Source organism: Sylvia atricapilla, chromosome 9, assembly GCF_009819655.1.
Source record: "Sylvia atricapilla isolate bSylAtr1 chromosome 9, bSylAtr1.pri, whole genome shotgun sequence".
Taxonomy (NCBI): Eukaryota; Metazoa; Chordata; class Aves; order Passeriformes; family Sylviidae; genus Sylvia; species Sylvia atricapilla.
Window position 1 is genome coordinate 25,532,782 of NC_089148.1, and position 26,331 is coordinate 25,559,112.

Sequence of the window (26,331 nt, forward strand, 5' to 3'; positions counted from 1 at the left end):
AAAAGAAGATAAAAAAGCCACAGTCTGCAACACCAACGGCTGAAGGCAGAGTTACCTATTGCTCCCAGGTCATCCACATAGGGACTCTTGGCTCCCACGATGCCACCAAAGCATTCCTTCTGAGGGGCACAGTAGGATTTGTCCAGGTGGGTCTTCCCATCGCTGTCCACCATGCACCACTCACAGTCCAGCACTCCAAAGCAATCCCTGAGGGGGAACATCCAATTAAGACACAGTTACTTTCCAGTTTAACACCTCTCCTTTGCAAAGCTCAGTCTGGTTTAGAGCCATGAGACACAGGGAGGCCAAAAGCATCTGTAAACCCTCAAGCACGTGAGTTCAGCCAGAAAGAACTCCATGGAAGTGCTCAAGTACCACGAGGGAAGTTGCATTTCCAGCATCCCCTTCCCAACTCTGTCTGCTTTGGTGTTTTCCTGCACCATTCAACCTGAGCAAAAGGAGAATCTGACTTTTAACTCCTCCAACAAGACATTTCTCAGGGTGGTCAAGTCTGGCTGCAGTTCCAGCCTTTCTCTGCAGCCTTTGGAAGATGGAAGAAAGGATTTGGGCAGTCTAGTCAGAGCATGATGTATTTTACCCAGCTCAGGGCCCTGGAGACGGTTGATAATGAGCAAAAATGAGCCCTCAATGCCAGGAGCAGAACTTCATTCTGGCATCGTGCTTTTTTCCCCTGAAGTTTTTTCTTTAAAACATTTACAGCAGAGTCGTTTCCACTGGATTATTTCCACTGGAGGGTGTTCTGAGGGGTGGGGAAAGCCACCTTACCCACTCTCTGTCCTCTGGTTGCACTGGGTGTTGATGCACTGTGGGAGTGCATCCTGCAGGCTGGGATCGATGGCCGTGAACGTCATCGGCTCCTGGTGCACCTCACAGCTCGGGTTCCTGCATTGGAGCCAAGGAAAGCCTTGTCCTACACGGGCACTCAGAGCACAGCCCAAATCACCTTGACTTACTGCATGTCCTTGTGGGCCTGACATTTCTGGGTCTGAGAGATTTTAGCCTGCTGGCAGCTGCTCACTTCTTCCCAAGGAAAAATTTCTCAAGGAAGTTTCTCTCAAAACAATCTCAGCAAACAACGCTCCTCTCTCAAAACAATCCTTCTCCAGGTGGTGTTTTGCTGTTTGTCTGGTTTAACCAAGGGTATTAGAGAGGTGTCTTTCCTACTCACCAACCATGTTAAATCTATATGGGAACACCTTATAAAAGGTAGTCAGAATTAGACAGTAAGGCCTTTTTTCTATGCTCTTTGCCTTCTGAAATATTTGGAGTCTCTCACCTTTCTTTCGTGCCCTACACTGACACGTCATCTGCTTGATTGTACCAAAACTCCTGCCTGTTGGACATCAGCAGGACAAAGAGGGAATTTGTTGCTGCAGTCTCACCTGCTCTCGGCGTTGGTGAGGTTCCCAGTGCATTCATTCACCTCCAGTGGGCACTCACAGGGACACTCACACTCGTTCTGCTCCATCCTGCAGGGCAGAAAACACGGGGAAAACCCATCACACCACTGGGATTTTAAGCCCATGGTGGTGCAGCTCTGGAGCAGCAGTTCCCATGGAAAAGGCTGTCCAGTGACTCTGCTCCTTCTCCCAGGAGCAGGGATTGCTCTGTCCTGCACCAGGACTGAGGGTGACCCACCCCTGGAATTCCAAAAGCAGGCAGCCCCCTCAGATTGGGATGTGAGGATCCTTCCTGGCAGTGCCACAAACACCTCAGGATGGTGTGGGCAAAACCCCCTGGATCCCCTCAGTGAAAATCCCCCAATCCATGGAAAATCATCGGAATTTCTCTGCCAGAAGAACAGGGCTCACTCACAAGTAACTAGTCTTGAGCCACTGAATCTCTCAGTGTCTTCCAGCACTATCTACCCCAACTCCCCTGGCTTAAACTCTCTGACAACCAGGCAGAGCCTCCCCAAATCCCTGCACCGAGCACAGGGAGCACAGGCAAAGACCAACTCTTATTTTCCCTGACTTTGCAGAGAACTAACTACTGAACTCACTGCGCTCTTCTAAACCCCAAAGCAGGGAGGGGGGCAGCAGTGTCCCAGTGTCCCAGGCCCCCCCAGCGCTGGCACCTGTGGCAGTTGAGGCACAGCCTGTCCACCATGCTGCAGGCACAGAAGGCCAGCGAGTCGCACGTCTCGTTGACGATGCCCACGAAGGCGTTGGTGCCAGGGATCCTGGTCAGCCTGTACTTGGAGCAGTGACTGCCGTGCACCAGGTTGGTCAGGTCCCCCTGGGCAAAAACAGAGTGTCAGTGGTGTAAAATGGGGGGTTTGAGGGAGGTGAAGGCTCTTCCCTACCCAAGGGATCCTATAGGGCTGTGAGGACGTGAATTCTGCCACGGCTTCCAGAGGTGGGGGCTCCCCTCAGGAGTTACTGCCTCACAAAAACAGAGGCTGATTAAAAGGTGGGTGAGTTTTGCTTCCCAGATGCTTCTGGGTGCAAAGACTTTGCTGGAGACAGAAAGGAATTGGCTGAGCTTGTGAAAATGGGATGTGGCAGCAGAGGTGACACGTCACTCCTTCTCAGCACTCACTGACCTGTCCCCCCCGTGCCAGCCCTGAGTGACCTCCCCAGAGGCTCTCATGGGAGCCACCACCACGTGCTGGAAACTTCCTGAGCCTCAAAAAAAGCCACCACAGCACTGCCCAGCTCCTGCAGACTCCCTGATTCCTTTTTACAAGTTTCTGCTCTGTCCTACACGATTTCCTTCCCAACACCACACTTCCCACTTGGCTTTTCAAGTGTGGGGAAAATGTTTAAGCCAAGCTGACATAAATCAAAGTATTCTGACATGACTTGAAAATATTTTCAACTCTTCTCTCACAGTAACAGCTCTGGAATCATTGTGGAGAGACTCTGGGTGGATCTGTGGCTCTGTGAGGGATGACAGCCCCAGAAGAGGAAGCTCCCACAGGATCCATGGAGAACACAGGACCCCAGAGATTTCAGTCTCACAGATACTGGGAATGGTCACCAGTAAACAGATTTATTTGGACACTTACAGGTGAGTTATTAGTGCCCTCACAGGACACTGGCCACAGCTCAGATCCAAGGCAGCACATCCCAACTACGCTGGAGAATCCTCCCCCAGTGACAGCAAACTGCCCTTCTTTCCCTGACTCTGGCTGAGACCCTGCAGACAGCAGCCACCCTTGGCCAGGGCTCACACCCACCACCCCTGCACACGCCAGGGAACTCTGTGCAGCCTGGTTTGTGCCTGCAGAAGGGGAACAGAGGCCAATCCCCACGGAAGGCTGCCTCCCAGCCCTGGCAGGGGCTTGTGTTTCCACCAGAAGAAACCCACCCCAACCCAAGCACACTCAGAAAGAAAATCAGATAGAGGAGCAGGCTCACCACCAAGCTGGTGTTGAATTTATAGAAGCGCTGCACGGTCCTGTCGCTGAAGCTGTTGCAGAGGTTCTTCTTGACAAAGTTGGGGTGGTTCAGGATGTCATTTGCTACCAGAGGCTCCTGAGGGGGAAAGGCAGGATTTGACGCCTTTGGGATCAGACCCAAAGAGCAGCTCAGGAATGAGGCAAGGGAAAGGAGGCAGACCTTGTGTGTGATGTGCTGCTGCTCCACGGGCGCGTGGCCCTTGGGGTCGATGAGGGTTGGATGTGCCACCAGGTACCCCCTGTCCTCCATGATGAAGCACCTGCCCCCCAAAACACAGAGAGAGCCTCCTGTTAGACCTCCTTGGCCTTCAAAAAAACGTGGTCTTAAAAGGGCTTTTAAAGGTTTCCATTTAACAGGGCCACGAAACAAATTCCCTGCAAAATGTCCTTAAAGAATGTGTTGGGTATTTCCCCGAAGCTTTTCCATCTGTTACTGCTCCAGAGAGCCAGGGCCATCAATGAGTTGGAAACAGAGCTGATTAAAACCAGAAAGCAAAAGCCCATCAGTGCACTGTCTGACTGAGGAAGAGCCAGAAATGAACAGAGCCTAATGAACTTGGAAAGCTTTAATGGTTTATTAATTTACTATGTGCCTAATTAAAGAGAGATTTCACACTCTCCTTTAATGCCTTCCCCCTTCAAAATTCGACTTTAGTGGGGGGATAAATCACTCCTGTTCCACTCCCAAGCTTTCCCCTCTCCCTTCTCAGCTCTTCCCACGCTGGATGTGTGTCCCAACCCAGCATCCAGGGAGTTCCATCCAGCCCTTTTTTCCCCCTCTCCCGTTTCCATGGCCACAGACAGCAGGCACAGGAGCCCTGGCCGGGGTGCCACCAACACCAGGGACACCACCAGGGACTCGGTGGCCACACAGGGGACAGGGGGAGGTTAAAACCCCACTTGATGTTCCCAAAAGCTCAGCAGGGTGGCAGCCACAGCGGGAATCTGCCTGGATGCGGGGCTGGAGCAGCTTTCAATGGGATTCCCATGGGATGTGTCAGGGGTGAGCAGAGAGCAGGGGGAAGCCTCTGCGCTCTTCAGGGGTACAAAGGAGGCAGGAAAACTTGGATTTTTTGGGGGAGGTTTCTATTAGAAATACACGCAGGGATGTGGTGTTTGCTCTCTTTCCTGATAGAAAAATCTTAGGAGAGATACACTAAAAAACCCCAAACACCTGCATTTATATTGAGACTGGAAACATTGGATCCAATTTCTACATCAGAATGGTCCAACACTGAAAAACACCCTCAAAATTCCTCGTTTGGGGAATGCAGGAACAGAACAAAGCATATGACCTTGCTGATCAGCAGCAGTTTTTTTACAGGGAGGGAGCAATGCCAAACCAGAAATCCTGATTTGTTTTTTTTTTTTAATGCGCCATAAAACATACAGAAAAATACCCAAACCAGAAAAGAACTGGGAGGATGACAGAAAACCACTTCCTTTCCCAAATTTAAGGTTTAAAAACAAACAAGGAACCAACAGCAATGCCCAAACCACGTTATCAAGTTACTCCAGATCCAAACCAGAGTTTATCCCACCCCCACAGGATTTTTTAAAAAAGGAACAATTAAGATACCCAGGGGTCTGACTGAAAATGGATACTCCAGATGAAATCAGGCTTCTTCTGCTATGGATTTCTGAAAAAAAAATCCATCCCCAAAGTGTATTTGAGTAACTGGGAGTTAAAGTAACTGAGACCCTGTATCATTCTTACACGCTCACAGGAACTAAATAGGTGAAATTACAACAAACAGAAGAACTGGGAAGTGTGTTCATTTAATAAGGAATGGGTTTTTTTTACCCAGAATTTCAAAGGAGTCTAAATGTAACCAAAAAAAAAAATCAAATCCGTTATCTTCTGCTTTTGTAACCCTGCAGATTGTTTATTTAGCTGATGGCAAGTTTGATCTGGAAAAACAAAACCATCCAAATAATCTTTACGAGAAGGACAAGCACAAGTTCTACTGGAAATCAGAGAACACACACTGAAAGTAACAGAATCCTTGGAGAAGTGAAGTTGGAAACAACCTCTGGGTCATCTGGTTAAAGAAAAGAAATATTTGATTTACTTGTGCCTGGCAGGAGCTGCTTTTACCTGATTTTGTTCCCCCCATCTTGGTTACAAACTGGCAGCAGGTCCATGAGGACTTTGTAGAAATATCTGAGGGTGAAGTCAATGCCCATCACAGCCACGGAGTGTCCTGAGGACATCTGAGCACTGCAGGGAGGGGGGAAAGGGGAAAATTATAAATATTACTACTAATACTAATAATAATATATTATTTAGGGCTGGAATATTACTATTATTATTATTAATAATAGCAGTAATAACAATAAGAAGGAGGATGATGGTTGTTATGAAAAAAATAATAGCTATTACTACTAATAATATTTAATACAATTAATATTCCTGGTTTAGTCTGCCCCTGGTCCAGCCAGCACAGGAGCCAGCCCAGCAGTGGATCCCACCCCACACACCCCCACCACCTACAGACATTTAATCCTGAGGGACAGAAATTAGGATTGAAAATTCCCCACGCGCACAAAGAACCAGAGGAAGCAGCCCCTGTGTTTTCCAATCCCCCCAGCAGGAAGGAGTTACCTGCAGCCCTCCTCTGCCCAGCCCCCAGCAGGAGCAGTGAAGATGAAGGTGCCAGACTTGGAGTTAAACCCCAAAAACTCCTGAGTGTGGGAGTGATTGTGAATGGCAGGCAGAAAATCAGGAGAAAAGAACATTTCTTAGGGTGGGTTATAAAAAGGATCCTGTGATGTGGTGGTGGGGAGCAGCCTGAGGCTGCATTTTGTGCTTCCTCCATTCCTAACACCCCAGTTGTCCCAGTTTGCTCCCAGTTTGCTCCCAGTAGCACTGAGAGGGCACGGCCACACCAGTCCCCTCTCACCCCTGCAGGACACAGAAGGATCAGAGCTCAAGGGTGTGGGATTTGCACCCAAGTCTCTGACTTGCTGCTCTTCAAAATCCATTTTTGTCCATTATTTTATCTCTGAAGACAGGAATAAAAACGTTTAGAAAAATAATAAAAAAAAACCCCAAAAGAGGCCCAGCTGGACTGCACAAGCAGAGCTCTGGCCACCTCTGCTCCATGGAAACCCAGCTCTGTTTACTGGGCTGAGGTTTGTTTGCTTTCCAAAGAGGTGCAGGGGAGATGTAGTCAAATCTCATTTGCAGACAGATAAATATAGATTCTTTTAAAACCTGCATTTAATTTAGTGTTCACATTTCCTGGAGGAGGAATGGGAGGATGGCAGTGAAGGAACACAGACACATTTCATGTGTGACAAGGCATCAAGCTCTGAAGTTCTGCTCTGTCCTAACAGACATAAAGCCATTAGAACACTGTAAATATTTTAGCTTCGTTTTTTAAGCATTAAATCCTCCCGCTTTGCTGATGCCAGCTGCATTAAACCACATCAGGCATAAATCTTCTTCTCCCAGCCTCCATAAAAAAGAAATAAGATATACATAAAATGGGAATGAGAGGTGTCAGCTCTGGCTGCCCTGATGTGGGTATTTAAACCCTCCCAGCAGTCCCTAATGCCAGAATTCCTGTTAACTCCATGGATTCCTCCCCACCCCTCTGGATTTTGAGCTCAGGCCTCTTTGGGGATTATAACCACATGTGACTATGAGCTCCAGAGGTCATATTTACCCAGGAATCACACTCACATCTGCCAAACTTTGTTTAACTGTTCTTTAATCATGTTCTAATAACCCACAGGAGCTTGAAGTTCTTAGAGCTGAGTAAACCATCCCTTGCTAGATAAAAATCAGAATTCTGATGAATTGCACTTCTCCCCTTACAGAAGTGCTCGTTTCCCCAGAGGAGTCAATTCCTCTGTGAGAAGGGAACCACACAGGGGCTGGGGCTGGAAATGCTCCTGTCAAAACACACAGGCAGAGGTGCAGAAACCCCACAGAGACGGGGGAATCTGTGGGAAGAGTTCCCTGCTGGATTTGGGATCCCTGTTTCCCAGTACAACACTGGGAGTTACCTTTGTACTGCGGCATAGGGAGACTCCATGGGGAAAAAACAAGACAGGTAAGTGCTATTTTGGGAATTTGGGACAGTGAGGTTTGCTCCATGCTTTGTAAACTGGGCTCCTTTAAACACCCTTCATCCCAAACCCTGGCCTCAGGCTGGAGGCCTGGCAAGGAGAGAGCTGGAACAGCAATGGTCTGGTTCTCCAGGAAAAAGTCATTTCATAGAATCATGGAATATCCTGAGCTGGAAGGGACCCACAGGGATCATCCAGTCCAACTCCTGGCCCTGCTGTTTCCACTTCCAGTTCCCAGTGATCCTGGAAGGGCTCTTGGAGATTCACAGGCTTTGCCTCAAGATCTTTCTCCCCCTGGAAGCCCAGAAGTGCTGGATTTAAACAGCTCAGGAGAGGAGCTCCCCAATTCCTGGAGTAAGGACAGCTCTGTCCTCAACCCCCTTTGTGGCCTGGCCTCTCTGCCCTTGGATCAGCTTCCAGTTCCCTTCCAAACACCTCCCTGCTCCTTCAAACCCCACAGGTGGAGGTGTGGGGAACTTCAGGAAATGTGGAGCTTCTCCTGATGGAGAAGGATTTCACTTGCAGCAGAGAGGGAACACTTCCCAAACTGCCTCAGGAGAGCAATCCTCCTCCTCCCAGTTCCCTGGGCATCCCACCTCGTGTTCATCCATGAGCACTTCCCCACCCACCAATCCTTTTTTTAATATGCTGTTATTACTCCTCTAGCAATAAAGCCCCAGAGTTCCCATATTCTTATAAAACGGATTTCTCTTCAATGCCCCGTTTTCACAAGGTCAGATGACATTTCCCCACCAGCTTTGGTTTTCAGTTCTTGAGCATATAGAGTCACCCAGCTCTGAGAATTCCAGGTTTTCCTGCCTGCCCCAAAGCCCCAGGGCCCCTCACCTGGAGGAATGGACAGTGTGGCTGATGGTCACCACATATCCAGCCCCTCCCACGTCCAGGTAGGGCCCAGTAAAGGTGATCAGTCCTGGGTTGGCCACTGCATGCAGGTACCTGAGGGAAACCCAAAGAAATACTCAGAATTAATGCCAAACTCTGTGACTTCAAGAATCCTTGACTTTCCCAAAATAACAAACGCTGAATTCTGCACGTTGTGAACAACAGGCACCAAATTATTGGGTTTTGATATCAAAAAACCCCAGTAATTTTAGGTACATCAAAAAAGTACCTAAACACAACTGGGACTCCAAACTAACCCAGACTGGCTCAATAAAAGGTCTCCCAGTACATCCAGCTGCATTAAAAAAGCTCAGTTTACTTCTGCAAGAACACATTTAATGTGATTTCAGACATTTTCCCCCAGAACAACGCAGGACTTGGTGCCAGCAGAGTCTCAAACTCAAAGAAAACCTTGGCAAAATGATTACATTTCAAACTGGGGAGAAAAGACAGAACTGAGGCGAGAAAATTCAAAAATACCAGACAGTGCTTATAAATTATAATCCCCTAAAGCTTCCATCAGCATGAAATAAGCCACAGTCATAGGCTAGTTGATAAAACTGTCATAGGGAAGTTGATAAAACTTTTGGAAACACTTTTCTGTCAGAAAAAGTGATCACTTTGCTTCTCCCTGTGCAGAGCACCAACCCCTGAGCAGCTTAACCCATTTCTGCTTTATTCCCAGGATTTAACTTGCACTTTCTTCCCACAACACTACAAATTCCAGGGAAAACACGGGGCAGGAGAGCTGCCAGGAGCACTGCAGAGCCACGGGGTTGGGATCTGTGCCTTTCCCAGTGTGGCAGCACCTGGCTGCCTCCTTCCCACACATCCCAGCCTCTGGAGCACTCTCAGAGCCTGCTCCCATCTGCAATACCCCCAGCTCTCTGCCCAAATCCGGTGCTGCTGCATAATCAATCCCTCCTTGAAAGCAGTGAGGAAAACCCACAGTAAACAAACCAAAAGGCTCAAATACGAACAACCAAAAAGGGCCCAAGGAGCTCAAATACTCCCGAATTAGCTAATCCCTGAAGGGGATGCTCCTTTTCTGAATATTTATGTCCCCATCTGCCAAAGCTGGGCTACGAAACACCAACCACCCCCCCCAGATTAAAAAGGCCTGAAATTAGAATTAGAACCAATAAATGTTTGAACTGCATTAAACTCTGAGCTTCCTCCTCGCGACAAAAACGCTTTTCTAAAATTAAACCAAATAAAACTCCCAAACCAAACCCCGCGGGCTACGAAACCAACTCCACAAACCAAAACTCCAACACTTCCCCTCCTTGCCTTCGGGGACGATTCAAAGCCTGGCTGAAGGGACCCTAAAAAACAAAACCCAGCCCCTCACCATTGTCTCCTGGTGGGATCAAAGGCTTTGTCCATCAGGGAGCCGGGGTAGATGCGGAGCACCCCATTGGGGGTTGCTATGTAACGCCGGACAATGTAGCTGTTGAGGCCACTGATCTCCATCTGGGTCATCCATTCATCCGTGCCGTGACTGGTTGCCATTACCTCGTTCCTGACAGAGAACTGAGAGACAAAAGGCGGAGCTGGCGGGGTTCCTGCGTGCTGAGATAATAAAAGCTTCCCCCCAGAGCCATCGGGGGGATCAGCTCGGCTCGATTACTTGGTTCAAGGCTTCTCACACCACACATTCCAAGCAGATTATTAGGATGAAGTGTTGCTGGGGGTTATCTCTGTGGCTTTTAGTTTGTGGGGTTTTGTGTTTGTTTTTTTTTTTTTTTAATGTGCTGCTTGCACAGAAAATATAGAGATTGCGCCTTTGTACGCCTAAGAACACAAAGGTGTTCCTGCTAAGAATTTAGTGTGGTTTTAACTTTTCTAGTGTTTGTTTCAACAGAGTGCTGCCACCCTCCTCTCCCCATTTCTTTGATCAGATGTTGGGAATGAATTCCTGGCTGGGAGGGGGAGGTTGTCCAAAGAAGCTGTGGCTGCCCCTGGATCCCTGCAAGTGTCCAAGGCCAAGTTGGAGTGATGCCTTTTTGGGGGCTTACCTCTGTACAGAGGCCAGACAGAATTAAGAGAATCTAAAGTGGTTACTGGACGATGGGTCATGAGTTTTCCCACTTTTATAAGTTTGGGCCATTTGCAGGTTGGGGGTTATTACAATAATTTAGTATCTCCTAATTGCTTCAGGTACTGAAGTCATTGACCCCAAATCTGCTCCCCAAACTCACTTTTGTTCCCATCTCTCAGGCCTGAGGCAGTGAGGTGTCCTTGATCCCCAGGCCTGGAGAGGAATTGTATTTGGCCAAAATGGGAAAGCAGCAGCTCACACTCTATATGGGGTTCAGAGCTCTACACTAAAGAATTACAGGACCACAAAGAGATGGGAAATAGAAAAGCTACAATCCTGAGGCAAGTAGGAGAGTGGAAGGTGTCCTGGCCATGGCAGGGGTGGGATGAGATGGGCTTTAAGGTCCCCCCCCCGTGACAACTTTGGCCTCTTTAACTCTGCCAAAATCAGGATGAAAGACATGGGAAATGCAGGATTGAGTTTGGACTTGGAGTGTTTATTATTTCTTATCTATTTACAGACTCATGTACTGTAAGCTCCAACGAGCATGCCAGGAAAATGAGGTTAAATGGAGAGCTTCTAACTCTTTCCAAGGTTATCTAAGGCATAATCCTCCAATACCAAGGTGACACCTGTATTATTTATGTTTTTCACCCAATAACGACCCCCCAAGGCCTGCAATGCAGACCTTTTCACCTAATTACAGAAAACCACCCAAATACATACAGAAGAAGGAAGAAGAAGCGAAGAAGGAAGAAGGTGAAGAAGGAAGAAGAAGGTGAATAGGAAGGAAGAAGGTGAAGAAGGTGAAGAAGAAGAAAGATGAAGTTGAAGAAGAAGAAGGTGAAAAAGGTGAAGAAGAAGGAAGAAGAAGGTAAAGAACGAAGAAGAAGGTGAAGAAGGTGAAGAAGAAAGAAAAAGGTGAAGAAGAAAGAAGAAGAAGGTGAAGAAGTAAGAAGAGGGTGAAGAAGGAAGAAGGTGAAGAAGTAAGAAGAAAGGTGAAGAAGACAAAAGACACCACCCCAAATCCTCCATGGTGACTCACACGCATTACTACAGACCAAAACCCCGAGCTGTGAGTTTCCAGGAGTCCCAACACGTCCCAGTGCCACCTGCTGGGGTTGGGCTCCCCGCAGGAGGGGCAGGGGGCTCACCTTGAGGCCGGGGTTGGCGATGAGGCGCGTGTTGTCGCTCAGGTAGGCCGTGTAGTGCTCCACCATGCGCTTGGTCTCGGGCTGGCTCAGGTGCTCGTAGGGGGAGGAGAAGCTGCCTGCAGACAGCATCACCGTGGGGCTCTCTGCAAACAGAACACCGAGGATTTCAGGGTGAGGAGCTGTGCACACTGAGTGCTGAGGGGGTTTGTGCCACAGCAGGGTCCCCAGTGTGGTGTCTGTGTGGCAGGAGTGACCCTGCTGCTTTCCCCAATCGCCCACACAAAGGGCTCAGCTCCTGCAGGACACTCTAGATTGGGAGGGAGGGCAGGAAAGATCGAATTTTCCACCCAACCCACAGCAGTTTCCTCCTAAACTCAGGCTGCTCGTGAACTCTTCCCCTTCTTGCCTTAAAACACACAAGTTAGCATCAGCCCCCCTCCTCTGATCTCCATGTGTCATTTGGTATTTAATGCCCTTGCTCCCAAAGGCTCAATGATTTCTGAATTACTGCTTTTTTGAGAGATTACAGAAGCTGTTTTCCCTTAAGAAAAGATAATGGGCTGAAGAAGAAATTAAGTATCCCTGTTTAGGTTAGATATCCCAGAGGGAAATGAAAATGAGCCTTTCCAGTTCCAGAGAATGAACATCTGGAGAATCCCAAGTGCAGAAGAGGAGCTCCCCAATAAAAGTGCAGCTGTCTGGAGTGATTTTTCAGCACAAACTCGAAAGTAAACTTTCATCATGCAAAACCAGCCAGCTTTTTCTTTTTAAAAAAAACATAAATGATGATGATGATGATGATGATGATGATGATGCAGGGCTGAGGGTTGGAAGATCTTTTCTGACTGTGTGACCCATGGAACCCCAATTCCCTGTGTGGAATGATCTCCAGAGGAAAAACTGCACTGCAGTATGTGAAGTGTTCTGCTTTTAGTCACATTCCTCTCCAACACATCCCCACACATGTGCTGCAGTCCCCACTTCCAAACTTGCAGTCCTTCATCTGCTTCCCAGAGCAAATATTCTGATTTTGCTTCACGTGAACTTTTTCCACTTGACAGTTTAGGACTGCATTTTTGGGATATTCTCCATTTATATCTCTCTGGACATAAGATAATCAAGATTAAGCATCACATTAAAGAAAAATAATCAATTCCTGTGTTTTAAACAAAGCAATTTCCACAGGTCTGTCAGGTTCCTCCTTCAGTGTGATCTGAGTTATTCTGCAGGGCTACAAACAGCTAAGAAAAATCTCACAACTTTGCTACTAATCCAGCATGAGACCTTCAAACCCTGCTGGAAGCAGAAGTATTTAATTCAGAACTTCTTCCAGTACAGATTTTAGGGACCTCCCATGGTTATACCTAAATATGACAGCTTGCAGTGGAGGATGTTTCTGCAAAACCCCTCTGTCCTTGGGATATTTCTGGAATTTAAGTTCTCCATCCTTCCCAGACACTGGAACTGCCAGGGAGATTCTTCCCTTTTTTCCCAGCAATGTTTGAAATCAGTCAGGAAGAACCACTTTAGCCCATCAAAACCTGAGAATTTTGAAGCAGGTGAGGAGGGTCTGGAAACCATCAGAGCACTGAAGTTCTCCCCAACAGGCTCAACTTTCTGACTCTGAAGGTATTCAATGCTTCTGGCAGTGAAAAACTCCCATGAATCCAAGGCAGAGGAGCAGCAGAGTCCTGCACAACTGGCTGGGACTTGATCCTACTCTGTTAGTGCTCAGGGAGGTGCTTTAGAGGCAGGAGAGGGCTTGGTTTGAGCATGGTGAGACACTTCTACTCCTCCCACTGCACTGTCAGGAACCCCAGGGCATTAATCTCCTACTCTGAGGAGCAGCCCCACTCACTCATCCTGCAAAAAGTCAATTTGTTGGTTGAAACCCGGTGCTGCTGATGATAAAATTATGGATTCAATCCCTGCATGGGCCTTTTACTCAAGAGTTGGGCTGGATGATCCCTGTGGGATCCAGCTGAGGCTCTGCTGTGGAAGAGCTCAGCACTGAGCAGCTCACTGTGACCAAGGAGAGCTGTGAGAAGGTAAAGGCTGATCACAAAGTCAGCCTTGGAAAGAAAAGCTTCTTTCCAGGGAACAGTATTCCCCATGTTTTGTGAGAAGAGCTTTGCTTTGTGCTGCCACACTCTACAGAAACACACAGGAGGAGGCTCAGGGTGGACAGCAGCAGGAATTTCTCCATGGAAAGGTTGATCAGGGACAGACACTACCCATGGAGGTTTGGATCCCCATCCCTGGAGGTGCCCAAGGAATTCCTGGATGTGACACTCAGTGCTGGGGATTGGGCACAGCAGGGGCTGGACCCTGGCAGGTTTTTAGGCAGCTGGATGCTGCTGTGTCCCTGAGGAGGCCAGGACAGGCTGGCAGAGGCCCTCACCCAGGGTGGCCAGCTGCTTGAAGTGCAGGCAGGCGTTGGGCTGGCCCAGCAGGTCCAGCCTGTGGTACAGCAGTTTGCTGCTGGGCACCGTGTTGAGGTTCTTCAGCTGCTTCACGGGAATCTCTGGCTGGATCACCACCACACACAGGATGAAGGATGTGTCCTGCACCTGCAAAACACCGGCCAGTCACCAAACTGAACCAAAATGTGGGGCAGGAACAGAATTTCTCTGTGTCGGAGCCACTGAGCTCTACAAAAACCACTTTTCCACAGTTAACACAGCAAATGAAAATACTGTAATGTTTCTTTTCCTGAAAACGGAACAAATCTTTCATTCTGTTGCTGAAATAGCATTAACTTCTAATTGTAACACTGTTCCATGGATATTTTTTGTCATTAACAGAGGAGAGGCTGCAGGTTTCCAGTTACTGGACACACACTGCTGTTACCTTTATGGAGAGTACAGACAAATTAACTCTCAAATGCAAGATTTTATTATTTCCACTCTTTATAGTGTGCTGCATGTGCCACATGTTTTACTGGTTTGGGTATTTCAAGGACTCTAAATTACACCAGACCAGCCAAACCTTGGAATGTCCCAGCTGCTCTGCAAAGGGAGTTTGGTATTAATCTTAAAAAAATCTTAAAACAATCTTAAAAAATCAGCTCCAGACACTTCCCTGTGTGGATTTCTGTTAAACAATGACAGATTTAATCTCTTAAAACTGCTCAGCTCAATCCTTTAGGTTGGATTTAACTCACTATTGTGAAATGATCCACATGTACACCTCCTTGAGTTTGTTAGCACAAAGCAACCCATTACTGCTGGCATCAGTGAATTCACCTGGATCACGTTTAACCTCAGACTCCATCTGAATCCCTGGGTTGAGATTAGTGATCAGATACTCCCAAACTGAAGGAAGGACAGTAGCAGAGCCATGAATTCCCTCTGGGCCATCCCACACTTGTTTTCCTTACCATTTTCCAGGCATAGCTGACGTTGTAGGCTTCTTTCCCAATCTCCCTCAGCTTGTTGACGTGCCAGGACAGTGAGGAGTTCACAGGAACTGTGATGATCTGGCTGCCCAAGGGAATGCTGCAGTGGCAGATAAAACATCCAGCAATTCATTAAACACTGAGCAAAATTGTTGGGACTTCAGCAAAATCCTTCTATTGTGTGTTTATATAATTACCGTAAGGATTGAAGGAATGATCTGTTATTTATGCTTGGGGAAGGAAAGCGTGCGTGTGCTGAAAATGCACTTGTGTATCCCCACATTTTCAGCTTGAAAATTCTCAGATTAGGCAAAGGATAAAGAAAAACCCAGACCAAATAAAGTGGGAAATCTTCCTGAGAGGGAAGAAACAGATTAGAGGGAATATTCCCCAGATCAGCCGGAAAACACAACGTAACAAATGACAACTGAAAGAAGCTGGAGGAAAAAATCAAACCAGAATTGTTAATGGAGGAAAATAAATCCATCCAAATATCCAGATATTGTAGGAAAAGGGATTTTACCTTATATACTCTTGGAATTCTTCTAGAAATACTCCCAGTGCTGCTCATTTGGGAGCTGCACCCCCCTTCCTTACCTGAGGATGTTCTGGCGCACCAGCTCAAATTTGGGAATGTTCTCGTAGTGGATGATGTCTGTGTGGAGAGGAGGCTCAGACAGCAGGTAGGGCCTGGTCAGGGAGGGGTGCATCAGGGTGTATCCTAAAAAACAAACACACAGCCCCAAACGTGGAATGCATCACAGAACTGAGCCCAGCAGAGGTTATTTTAGAGGGGGAAAAAAAGGAATGTACAGTAATTTCATAGGATTTTGGCAAAGATGGCAGTGACAGAACAATCTCCATATCAAAGGGGTTGCAAATGAAAATCAGTTTGAAAAATTCAGCAATGAAAGAAGCTGGATCAGAGGAAAAGAGCTCAGCACACACATTAACATCAGTTTTCCCTCTTTCTCAGAAAACCCTGGATGTCACGGTGTAGGAAATCCCCACAGCAAGAGTTTCCAAATCAGAACTCCAGGACAGAAGTTTTTAAGTCATGAATCCACCTAAAATCTCCAGCAACATTCAGGCAAAACTAACCAACAACATGTAATTCACCTTTTAATAAACATTATCATTCTTTACTTAGAGACAGCTCAGAGAATTCAGAATTGGTGGGTCACGAGCTCAGTGGGACTAGAGGAGATTACCTGACTTAAAATTACCTTTGTTATCAATGAGGAAGGTGTAGGATCCCAAGGAGTCCTGGTAATAGGTGACATCTTCCAAGATATAGGCAAGGTTGACATCTACTCCAACAATTCCCAGCAGGAGGTTCCCAAAGTAACAGGGTTTACTGACAGTCATTATCAGGCCTTGGAGGGAGAGAAACACCTTAAAACCATCAGGAATATCATCTGGCCATTTATTTTGAGAGTAAAGAGAGGATTTTGAGATGTTACACAATTAAATTTTCTATCTATTCCACGCTGGAATATGGCCAAGGAAGCTCAGCAGGGTTTCTGTTGTGTCTGGCTGTTGTCAGCCACTCTTTCCTAATTAATTAATTAGTGTTTGTGATAGTGACCCAAAGTAGATTAATCAATTTATTAGAACACACAACACACCTGATGTTTGGGGGTTGTCAGTCCCCAAGTGGGTTCCTTATAGATAAGAAATAAACTTGTGTGAGAAGCCAATGAAGTCTTTCCTTCCTTTAACAGCATTTAGGGCATTAAAAATAGGATCGAAAAGAAGTTAATTTGTCCTTGCAAAGCAACAGTTGGGATGAACTGTTGCTCATCTAATGCATAATCAGAGTATTAAATCTCTGCTTAACTAACTCCCAGTATTGCCACTGTGCTGGGAATCACATCCATAATGACCCAACAGTTTGGGATTTATCTCATCCCTGAGGTGAAAACTCTGCAACACCTTCTCACTCCTTTTTTCTCCACCACTGTTTGGAAAGTCAGCAGCTCTTCCCTCAGCCCAATATAAAACTCACCTGCATGTACAAGCCTTTAAGTACACTCTGAATTCCATGTAAGACAAACCTCTCTATTGCACCATTCCCAACCTTTTGTTGCTCACATTTTCCATTGGCTATGGCTTTGGGAAAGAGCAATATCAGAGCTGAATCACTGAGGGAGGGAATGCAGGAAGGAGCAAAAGCTCAGACTCAGATTTGCTGAGGAACAGCCTTAAATTTATGTTGGGTCTCAGAACAGTCCAGGTGTGCTGCAGCCAAAGAAGGGCTGAGGGTGGCCAGCTTGGGACAATGATTAACTATAATCAACAATTTCTGCTTGTGCCATTTGCAGGGCTGCTTTTATCCTGCTCTTACACATGGACACCATTCCAACCTATTTCCCCCAGTCCAAAGAATCTCTCCCCACAGATTAAATGATGGATGTTGTGGATGTACTTATAAACAAGAACAGATTTTACCACAAGAGTCCAAACTAAATCTGTCCACTCCATGTCTTGTCACCACATTTGTCACAACTAAACCTTCTGCAGATGAAAATGCTACAAACAAAAAGGTTCGGAAACACACCTAAAACCAAAATCTTGTTGGATTACATTCTGGAGTTCTGGAAACTTGGAATTTCAGGCTTTCTGTTCTATAAGGCACTGACCCTCAAGCAAACACCACATTAGACCTGAGGCCTTTGGCTCAGGCTTCCAAAATTGAGTGATGGCACTGGGGTTGTGGGTGTGCAGCTTGAAGAGAAGTGTGTGATCTCACAGGGTGAAAAACTTAGATTTAAGGTTTTAGTACATAGTAACATATGGGGCAATATGGAGGATTTAAGGTGCTGTCCAAGTCCTTCTTCTTCATCTCCTTCTTCTTGGTTTTGAGTGTTTTTTTCTTACTGGGTGAAAAAGGTCCACATTGCAGACTTTGGGCCGTCAATCACTGGGTTAAAAGTGTAAATAATACAGGTGTCATCTCATTATTGGGTAATTAATGCTTAAAAGACCTTGGAAAGAGTTAGAAGTAGAAAGAGTTTCTACTTTATTAGCTAGAACTCACAACTCATGAGAGTGCAATACAAATAAGAATTAATAAACACGGGGTCAGAACACAAAACTGCAATTCCTGTGCATTAACCACAGCTCTGACACAAAGAAAAGAAGACAGGAAGAAAAGAAGAAGGAAAGAAGGTAACAAACCCCACAATTCCAGTGTATTTGGGGCTATGAAAGCCAAGAGAACCTGACCTCCGACAGTTTCACAAGGCCAGCACTCACCGTCCCCCATCTCATCCGAGAAGGGCAGGCTGAACACGGCCTCATCGATCATCCTGTTGGGCAGGTTGGTGTAGAACCTGCCCACGGTGGTCTCCAGGTTGCTGAGCTGGTTGAGGACCATCATGCTGCCCTTGGTGACGGGCAGGGCGCTGCGGTCGGGCACGCCGTACTTGGCCGAGTTCTGCTCCGCCAGGTCCCGCAGGAAGGCCAGCTCCTTCAGCCCTGTCAGCCCCTCTGCCACGCAGCAAAACACAACACAATGGTCAAAAAACAGAGCTTCACAAAACAGAGCTTCATCTCCATCCAGGCTCCTGTGTCCTGCCCCAAAGGAACGAGCCATACTCTGTAGGCAAGACTAAAAATCCCGTGTTCTTATTTAAAGATTGGTTTGAGGAAAATGAATTACCTAATGCAAACATTTCGATGAAAATTTGGCTCCTTCAGCCCTGTCAGCCCCTCTGCCATGCAGCAGGGCCACAAAACACAAGCAGAAAGGTGAAAAAACAAAGTTTCATCTCCATCCAGGCTTCTGTGTCCTGCCCCAAAGGAATGAGCTATACTCCGTAGGCAGGACTGAAAATTCTGTATTCTTATTTAAGTCCTTCAAGATTGGTTTGAGGAAAATTAATTACCTAACACCAACATTTAAATGAGGTTTAATGAGACGGCCTCTTTCCTACTGTTTGCACAGTGCAAAGATTTGCCATGCTGTTCACAGCCCCACTTGAAACAAAGCCCTTGGAACAAAGGGTTGTGTGCCCCATAAATCCACAGGACAGCTCTTTGTTCTCCACAGTGGCTGGCCCACAGGCAGGACCAGGAGCGAATCCTCTGCCCTGGGAGATAACAGGCTTTGTTCTCCAGCTGAATCATTCCACTTTCACACTTCACTCCAGTCCCAGGCTCAACTCCTGCACACAAATCAAAAGCTTTTGCACGCCCCAGTCTCAAGTGAGGATTTAAATTTACAACCAAATCATACATTAGGTTAAACGTTCATTTCCTTGGCTATTTTCAGGCCAAAAACGCCTTTTTTTTTTTTTTTTTTTTTTTGAAAATGGGTGGGTGATCTTCACGTTTAACTTCATTCTCAGGTTGGTTCCCAGGTTATCAAAGCATTTCAGATTTGGTGTGATCTCCCATTCTCCCTCCCTGGCTGATGAAGTCACACTAAGTCCCAGTCTGCTGCCCCTGGAAGCCCCCAGCAAGGTTTGCATTTCCAATAATTAACAAACTTAACTCAGTCTGGAAAATCCAGGCCACAATATTTTATATCCCTGCAGCTGCGTTGGGATACACATGGATAGAGTGGCACAGTTATAAACACAAAAGTAACAACATCTGGATGCAGCTTGTGGATGGATTAAACGTGCCAAAATCCAGGAACAAACTGCTCCCAGTAAGGCCTGGAATTACCCTGGAATGAGCTTAATAAAGGAGCTGTGCTGTGCCAGGAAAGGGAATTTTATGGCCTGGAAATGACAAGCATCTCTCACCATTCATGAGGGCATAAGTGAGGATCATCACTGAGTTATTGAGGAAGCTGTTCTCTTCGTTGATGACACGCAGAGTGGCTTTTTTATCATCTTCTGAGGAGTCTTTTGATGTGATCCCAGCCGAGAGATAAATGATGACCATGTCAGTATCTAAAACACAAAACGCATCAGGTTTTAACTGGTGAGCCTTGTGCTGAGAGAGCCCTGAAACTGCTCACAGCAGCTTCATCCAGGGGTCCACAGAGTCTCCAGGGGATAAACACACTGCAGCCACATGGATTCCAGCCTTTGGTGGTGTAATTTCACTCTTGGCATTTACCAGACTTCTGTTTGGTTCGGTGCCTGTCGGCCACCCAGGACTCCTGAGAAAAGCCCACAGGCTTTGCTTTTGGAGTCCTGGAATGGTTTGGGTTGGAAGGGACCTTAAACCCCATCCAGTCTCACCTTCCACTGTCCCAGGCTGCTCCAAGCCCTGTCCAACCCGGCCTTGGACACTTCCAGGGATCCACGGACAGCCACAGCTTCTCTGGGAATTCTATTCAAGGACTTCCACACCCTCCCAGGGAACAATTCCTTCCCAGTCTCCCATCCAGCCCTGCCCTCTTGGCAGTGGGAGCCATTCCCTGTGTCCAAAGGCTCATCCAAAGTCCCTCTCCAGCTCTCCTGGAGCCCCTGAGGTCTCCCTGGACCCTTCTCAGCTCCAGGCTGAGGAGTTTGGCTGCCTCCAGGGAGGAGCACACAGATCCAGCACCTGGAGCAGCTGCTCCAATTCCATGGAGAAGACTCCAGAAGGTAAAAACCTGCACTTTTCATCTCCTGCCTCTCTGTTCTCCTTCCATCCCGCAATCCTAAGGCATGGAGCTGCACAGGATGCCTTCCCCAGAGCAGGGCAGAGCAGAAAGCTTGGGAGTGGGACCTGGCCCCTCACACTTTCCCTGGAACACGTTGCTCAGGCTGAAGATGCTCCTGGCCAAAATCTTGCTCTGTTGGAGCCCTGGGCACTGGGAATTCCATCCTTTCTGTGCTCACAGGCACTGACCCCCAGCAAACACTGCACTGACCTGAGCCCGTGGAAAAGGCTCCAAAATTGAGTGACAGCCCTGGGACTGTGGGTGTGGGGTTAAATAGAAGTGTGTGACAGCACAGGGTGGGAAACTCAGAGTTTAAGGGTTTAGAATACAGTAACATAGATATATTTAAAGCAGGATGGAGGATTTAGGGCAGAGGCTGAGTCCTTCTTTTTCACCTTCTCCTCCATGGGTCTGGGTGGGGTTTTGTAATTGGGTAGAAAAATCCAAATTGCGGGCCAGGGGTGGTTGGTTATTGGGTTAAAAGTCAAAATAATTGAGGTGTCATTTCTCAATTGGTCCATTTGTGCTTAAAAGACGTTGTAGAGAGATGGAGACAGAGCCATTTCGTACTTTGTTAGCCAGAACTCACAGCTTGTGAGACTGTGACATAGATAAGAATTAATAAACATCTGAGTCTGAACATGAAAAATCATCTCTTGAGCAATTAATTAACCCCCACTCCAACAGAAAAGATAAAAACCAACACTGCCCCAAAGCCTTTGAACACAACAATTCACAGCCATGTGATTCCTCCCCAGCCTGCTCCATCCCGCTGATCTCAGTATTGAGAATGGTTTATAATAATTATAATGTTTATAATGAACACAGGGATTGGGATCATCCACAGGTAATCCAGAGCACTGGGCTGACGTGGTCACATCCCAACTCTCTTGTTTCACCTGGATTTTTGGTGGATTTGCTCTACTGGTTTATTAAATAGGTATCAGTGCTTTGACTTGCACATTTTGTCCTCATGACTTGACCAGAATTTCAGCCAGAAACAGATTTTGACACAAACAGGAGCTGCTGTTAATTTGGGGGAATTTCTACCTTTGTTTTTTGTAAGGGCTAAAAGTAGAGGAAAAAAGCAAAGCCAGGTATTAAAGCAGCTTTGGGTGAAATTTAAGGGAAATTGTTGCTGTGTTTCCTAGGCTACAGAAGAGATATTCTACCTGCAGCCTAAATGGAATAACAACAGCCAGTCCTAAATCTGCATGAGGGCCCAGAGCGAGCAGCTTTTGGAGCATTTTGTCACCCTTTGGGATGAGGAGCTGCTGAGCAGCACTGCAGCAGGAACTGAAGCAGAAAATCCAGATGTGTTGAACAGCACAGTTCTCCCATCTCACCCCAGCAGTTCCCTTCTGGTGAATTTGGGGTTGAGGCTGGATCTCCACAGCTTCCCTGACACACCCACACATTGTTCTCTGGGAACAGGATGTTAGAAAATTAACAGTGAAACGAAGGAACTTTTTTTTTTGGGGAGGGTGGCTTTTTTTTTTTCTTTTTTAAAAGATGAAAAGATTATTTACAAGAAAAGGAGACATGTTTTATAAACATCCTCTTCTCAAACCTATTGTGTCTCACTGCAGGGATTCTGAAATTCGTTATAAACACGTTAGATCTCCACAATCTTCCACATGTAGAGAAAAGCCTAAACCCAAAGCATTTGCACTTTAACCTCCCGTGCTTGTGCCCCAAAACAGTTGTTTGATATGAAACCCAGTGTAGTATGAATATGCCAAAACTTCTAATCCTAACACAAAACAGTGCCAAATATAAAATCATGGAATCCCAAACTGGTTTGGGTTGGGAGGGACCTTAAAGCCCATCCCATCCCAGCCCTGCCATGAGCAGGACACCTCCCACTATCCCAGTTCCCAAGGCCTTGGACACTTGCAGGAATGGGGAATATGCAGGAGGATGTTCTTGGAATAACTCCTGATGACAAATCCCTCGTTATCCCAGCCAGCTGCAGCAGCACTGCATTGTTTACTCTGCATTTGCTGGAGCTGCTGCCCTGTCATCATTTTGCCAGAGGATGGTAAAATCCTGCCCTTGCCATCCTCATCCTTTGTCCAGTCACACAAAGTCTCCCTGGGCCAACGGCCTGAAGCTCAGGAATTGGCTGAACCTTTGGTAGCATTCCATAAACCCAAGGGAATTCATGTGGGATATGAGGGTATTTCCTCATTCTTTCCAAAGCACTTCAATCCCTGGGCTTTTCCTCTCTCTCTGAGCTTTGGGACACTGGAGGATCTGCTCTCACTGGAGCAGGCACAGGGGCAGGGTGTGGGAATTGTGTTCCATTATCTGAATATCCCCATGGAGATGGGCTGGTCCCTCCACCCTGCTATGGCACTGCCAGTGCCACTCAAATCCAAGGAGCACTCAGAGGACAGAATTTGCCTTCCAAGGCTTCCTGACAAGCAGATCTGCCACTCAATGTCACATCCATCTTTTTCATGATTTTCACAACACTCTCATTAAAAAAAAAAAAACAAAAAAAAAAAAAAACCACCAAACACCCCACCAAAACCCAAAAACCAAACCAAACAAAAAACCCACCAAAACAAAACGCAAAAAAAACCCAAAAAAGCCCCAAACACCCCACCCCCCAAAAAAAACCCTAAAATAACAAAAAAACCCACCCATAAAAACCCCAGTCTTGGGAAGGGGAAGGATAAAGCTCATAATGAGTACACAGAGTTCAGGGTGGGTATTCTCAGATGAAGGAAAATTTAGGCAGGACCAGCTGAGTTCCACAAAACATCACCCATAATTGATATTCTCAAAACCCCCATTTCCCTGGGAAGCAAGGAGCACTCCCCCAGTAAGGCACATCAGGCATATGCAAATGTGCCAGCAATCATTAAATGAACCTGCAGAGGCTGCAGTTTCCCTGGAAAGGCCCCTGCCCCCTTCCCCACACAGACTGGGGAAATAACTCAGCTATCAGACAGATCAATCCTGCATTTTCCTCTCTCACTTCTAAAGAAAGGCAAAGCAGCAAGTCACACAAATGGCAAGGGAATGGGCACATCCAACAGTCCCTCACGTGGACTGCAGCCCATGGAAATGCTCCTTATAATAAAAACAAGGGGCAGAGCACATTTTTTGTTCATCCTCAACAAACTCCACTCCCTTGGCCTCTGCCAAGGTGAGAATGAAACAAGAAAACGTTGGCAAGGCCCTGCAAGGCTTGCACAAGAGGCTGCCTTACTTCCTTGGAGCCTGGTGCCGTTGTTGGTGTTCCGGAGGAGCTGGAAGGCTTTCTGGAAGCCCAGGGCGTGTTGTGTGGAGCTGTCAGACGCCTTGATGCTGCTGACAAAGGTGGACATCTTCCTCTTGGTCTCACTGGTGGCAGGGGACAGGAAGGTTTTGTAGCACTGGTCCAGGGAGCACGTCCTCACCGCCTCCGCCACCGTCAGCACCGAGATCTGCGGGGGAAAGAGAGTCCCTGGGGTCACCTCCCCTGCAGGGATCCTCACACACAACACAGGGACAAGCCAGCTGAGGGCACTCCTGGGGTTAAACAACTGCATTTGTTGGGAAAGAACGGTCTGAGGTAGAAAATCTGTCAGATTTCAGAAGGATGGTGGGGAGTTCGAGGAAAAGAGATTTTGGTCTTTGTTAATGGGTTAATGCACTGCTGTGGGCAGAGCCTGAGTGAGGCAGGGATGGCTGACAGGAAAATCAGCAGAGAGCACTTCCAGGAAAGCCTGGACAGCCCAGAGAAAAGTGGAGTGCACAGAGAAAAAAAAACAAAAAAAAAAAAAAAAAACAAAAAAAAAAAAAAAAAAACAAAAACAAAAAAAAAAACAAACAACCCTCTGAGGACTGCTCCCAGCAAAGCTTTTTGTTGTTCTAATGTCTCAGTCAAAGCAAGGTGACTCTGACATCAGCTCTTTCTGTAAGTAAGTTAATGCAAATGTTACCACTGTGCCTTAATGGCATTTAACACACCAGGCTCATTAACTGAGGGACAAACTTCATTAGGGAGCAGGAGTGAGGCAAGACAGTCACAGAATTAAGCAGTGCTTAGATACTTGTGTAACAGGTTCTATAACCACTGAGCTACTGACCAAGGAATCCGTGTCTTCAATACATTCTCTGTATTAACACAAACCCTTCTGACACTTGAATTTAAGTGCTATTAATCCTGCTGAACTGCAAGATTACTTTACCATATTAAATCTCTCTAAAAGCACCGAGTTACAAGTGGTTTTCCCATACCATTCATGAGAAGGCTTAAGGCAAAGATTATCATCAGTTTTCTTCAATTTGATTTAACTGAAACTCTTCCTACTCACAAAAGAAAATCCAAGCAGAGAGACTGATTGAGGTCTCACCAGCAGAGAATTACTAAAAGTAAAGAGCAAAGTGGAGACTTTTTACAGAAGCACCTTATGAATCCATGGCTGTCTGCAGTGAAAAAAAAATAGTTTAAGTGACTTCCTCACTGTCAAATGAGTACCAGTGGCAGAGCAAGAAATCAAACCCAGATTTCTCAGCCCTTTGCTGGTCCCATAATTATCTGTGAATCTTCTAAACACTAAATATGCTTCAGCTCACCCCGGTACTGCAGGGGAATAAATAATTTCCACTTTCACAGGACAAAAAGAGAGGCTCAGAGGTGAAATGAGTTGCTCAAAGCAGTTTAGGATGTGAGGAGGAGTCAGGTTTGGAGCACAGTTCTTCTTCCTGTTGACCATCACTGAAACATCTGCTGAGATGGAGGAGCCTTTAAAGGTTGCTCAGTACAAGGTTTTGCCTTACATCACTGGGATTTTTCCCAGCCTGCAGATCCCCAAATGTTTCCCCTTGCAGCAGAAAAGTCCCAGCAGTGAACTCCAGACTCTGTCCCCTCTCAGAGACAGCTCCCAAATCCTCTGGTGTCCACGTGAAAACACCAAGCTGGGTGAGAACCAAAGACCCAGGGCAAGCTGCTCCTTGCCTGGAGGAACCTCTCACCTTGTCGTGCTCATCTATGGAGCTGAGGATGACCTGGGCAGCGTCCTTGGCGATCTGGAGCTGTGTCTCTGTGACTGAGGCGCCGTGGTCCACGATCACCACGATGTGCTTGGACTGAGGGCGAACGGTCGACACGTAGACGGGCCTGAGGAAGGCACAAAACCCAAACCATCATCATCAGGCACCTCTGTCACCCCACTGAAATGCTCACCAGTGGAAACAGGCAGGGATTAAAACACCCAAGCAAACAGGCAGGAAGAAACAATGAAGAAAAATTATACCAAATTTATGTACAAGAAGCAATTATAACAAGATTTTTTTTTTCTTCCCACTGATGAAAACTTGTACCAGCAAAGGCCAGCTGAGACGCTGAACATGCAGAAATGCCCCTCACTCTGAAATTTTACAAACAGTCGACACGTAGACGGGCCTGAGGAAGGCCCAAACCACCATCATCATCATCAGGCACCTCTGTAGGCGATTCCGCGGACGGCTGGGACAAGGAATTCTGCCCACCTGGATATTCTAGAACATGTGGGTTTATTGCAGGGCCGTGGGTAAAAGGGCCTTGCCTTCAGCCACCAGCCTGGGCTGGAGGGAATCCCAAAGAGAGAGGGAGAGAGAACAGCAGGGGAGAGCTGAGAGAGAAGGGAGAGAGAGAGCAAAGGGCAGGGGAGAGAGCAGGAGAGAGCGAGAGCAGGGGGAAGAGGAAGGGTAAGAGACGAATTAAGAGGAGAGGTAAGAGAGTGAAGAGAGCGA

At 46.9% G+C, this 26,331-nt stretch overlaps 1 protein-coding gene across 1 annotated transcript in view; it reads right to left on the reverse strand.

Annotated features, from left to right (window-relative positions):
- The window catches only part of CACHD1 (cache domain containing 1), a 92,704-nt gene that overhangs the window by 6,964 nt on the left and 59,409 nt on the right, over positions 1-26,331 (reverse strand). The window contains exons 6-23 of the mRNA XM_066325348.1: positions 25,573-25,717; positions 23,822-24,038; positions 19,751-19,900; positions 18,255-18,488; positions 16,223-16,372; positions 15,594-15,717; positions 14,979-15,096; positions 14,001-14,169; positions 11,600-11,742; positions 9,756-9,937; positions 8,348-8,458; positions 5,523-5,645; positions 3,585-3,684; positions 3,384-3,500; positions 2,099-2,259; positions 1,404-1,490; positions 787-903; positions 56-207 (exon numbers count right to left, since the gene is read on the reverse strand). Coding sequence (XP_066181445.1) covers positions 56-207; positions 787-903; positions 1,404-1,490; positions 2,099-2,259; positions 3,384-3,500; positions 3,585-3,684; positions 5,523-5,645; positions 8,348-8,458; positions 9,756-9,937; positions 11,600-11,742; positions 14,001-14,169; positions 14,979-15,096; positions 15,594-15,717; positions 16,223-16,372; positions 18,255-18,488; positions 19,751-19,900; positions 23,822-24,038; positions 25,573-25,717 — 2,600 coding nt within the window. The remainder of the gene's footprint in view (positions 1-55; positions 208-786; positions 904-1,403; positions 1,491-2,098; positions 2,260-3,383; positions 3,501-3,584; positions 3,685-5,522; positions 5,646-8,347; positions 8,459-9,755; positions 9,938-11,599; positions 11,743-14,000; positions 14,170-14,978; positions 15,097-15,593; positions 15,718-16,222; positions 16,373-18,254; positions 18,489-19,750; positions 19,901-23,821; positions 24,039-25,572; positions 25,718-26,331) is intronic.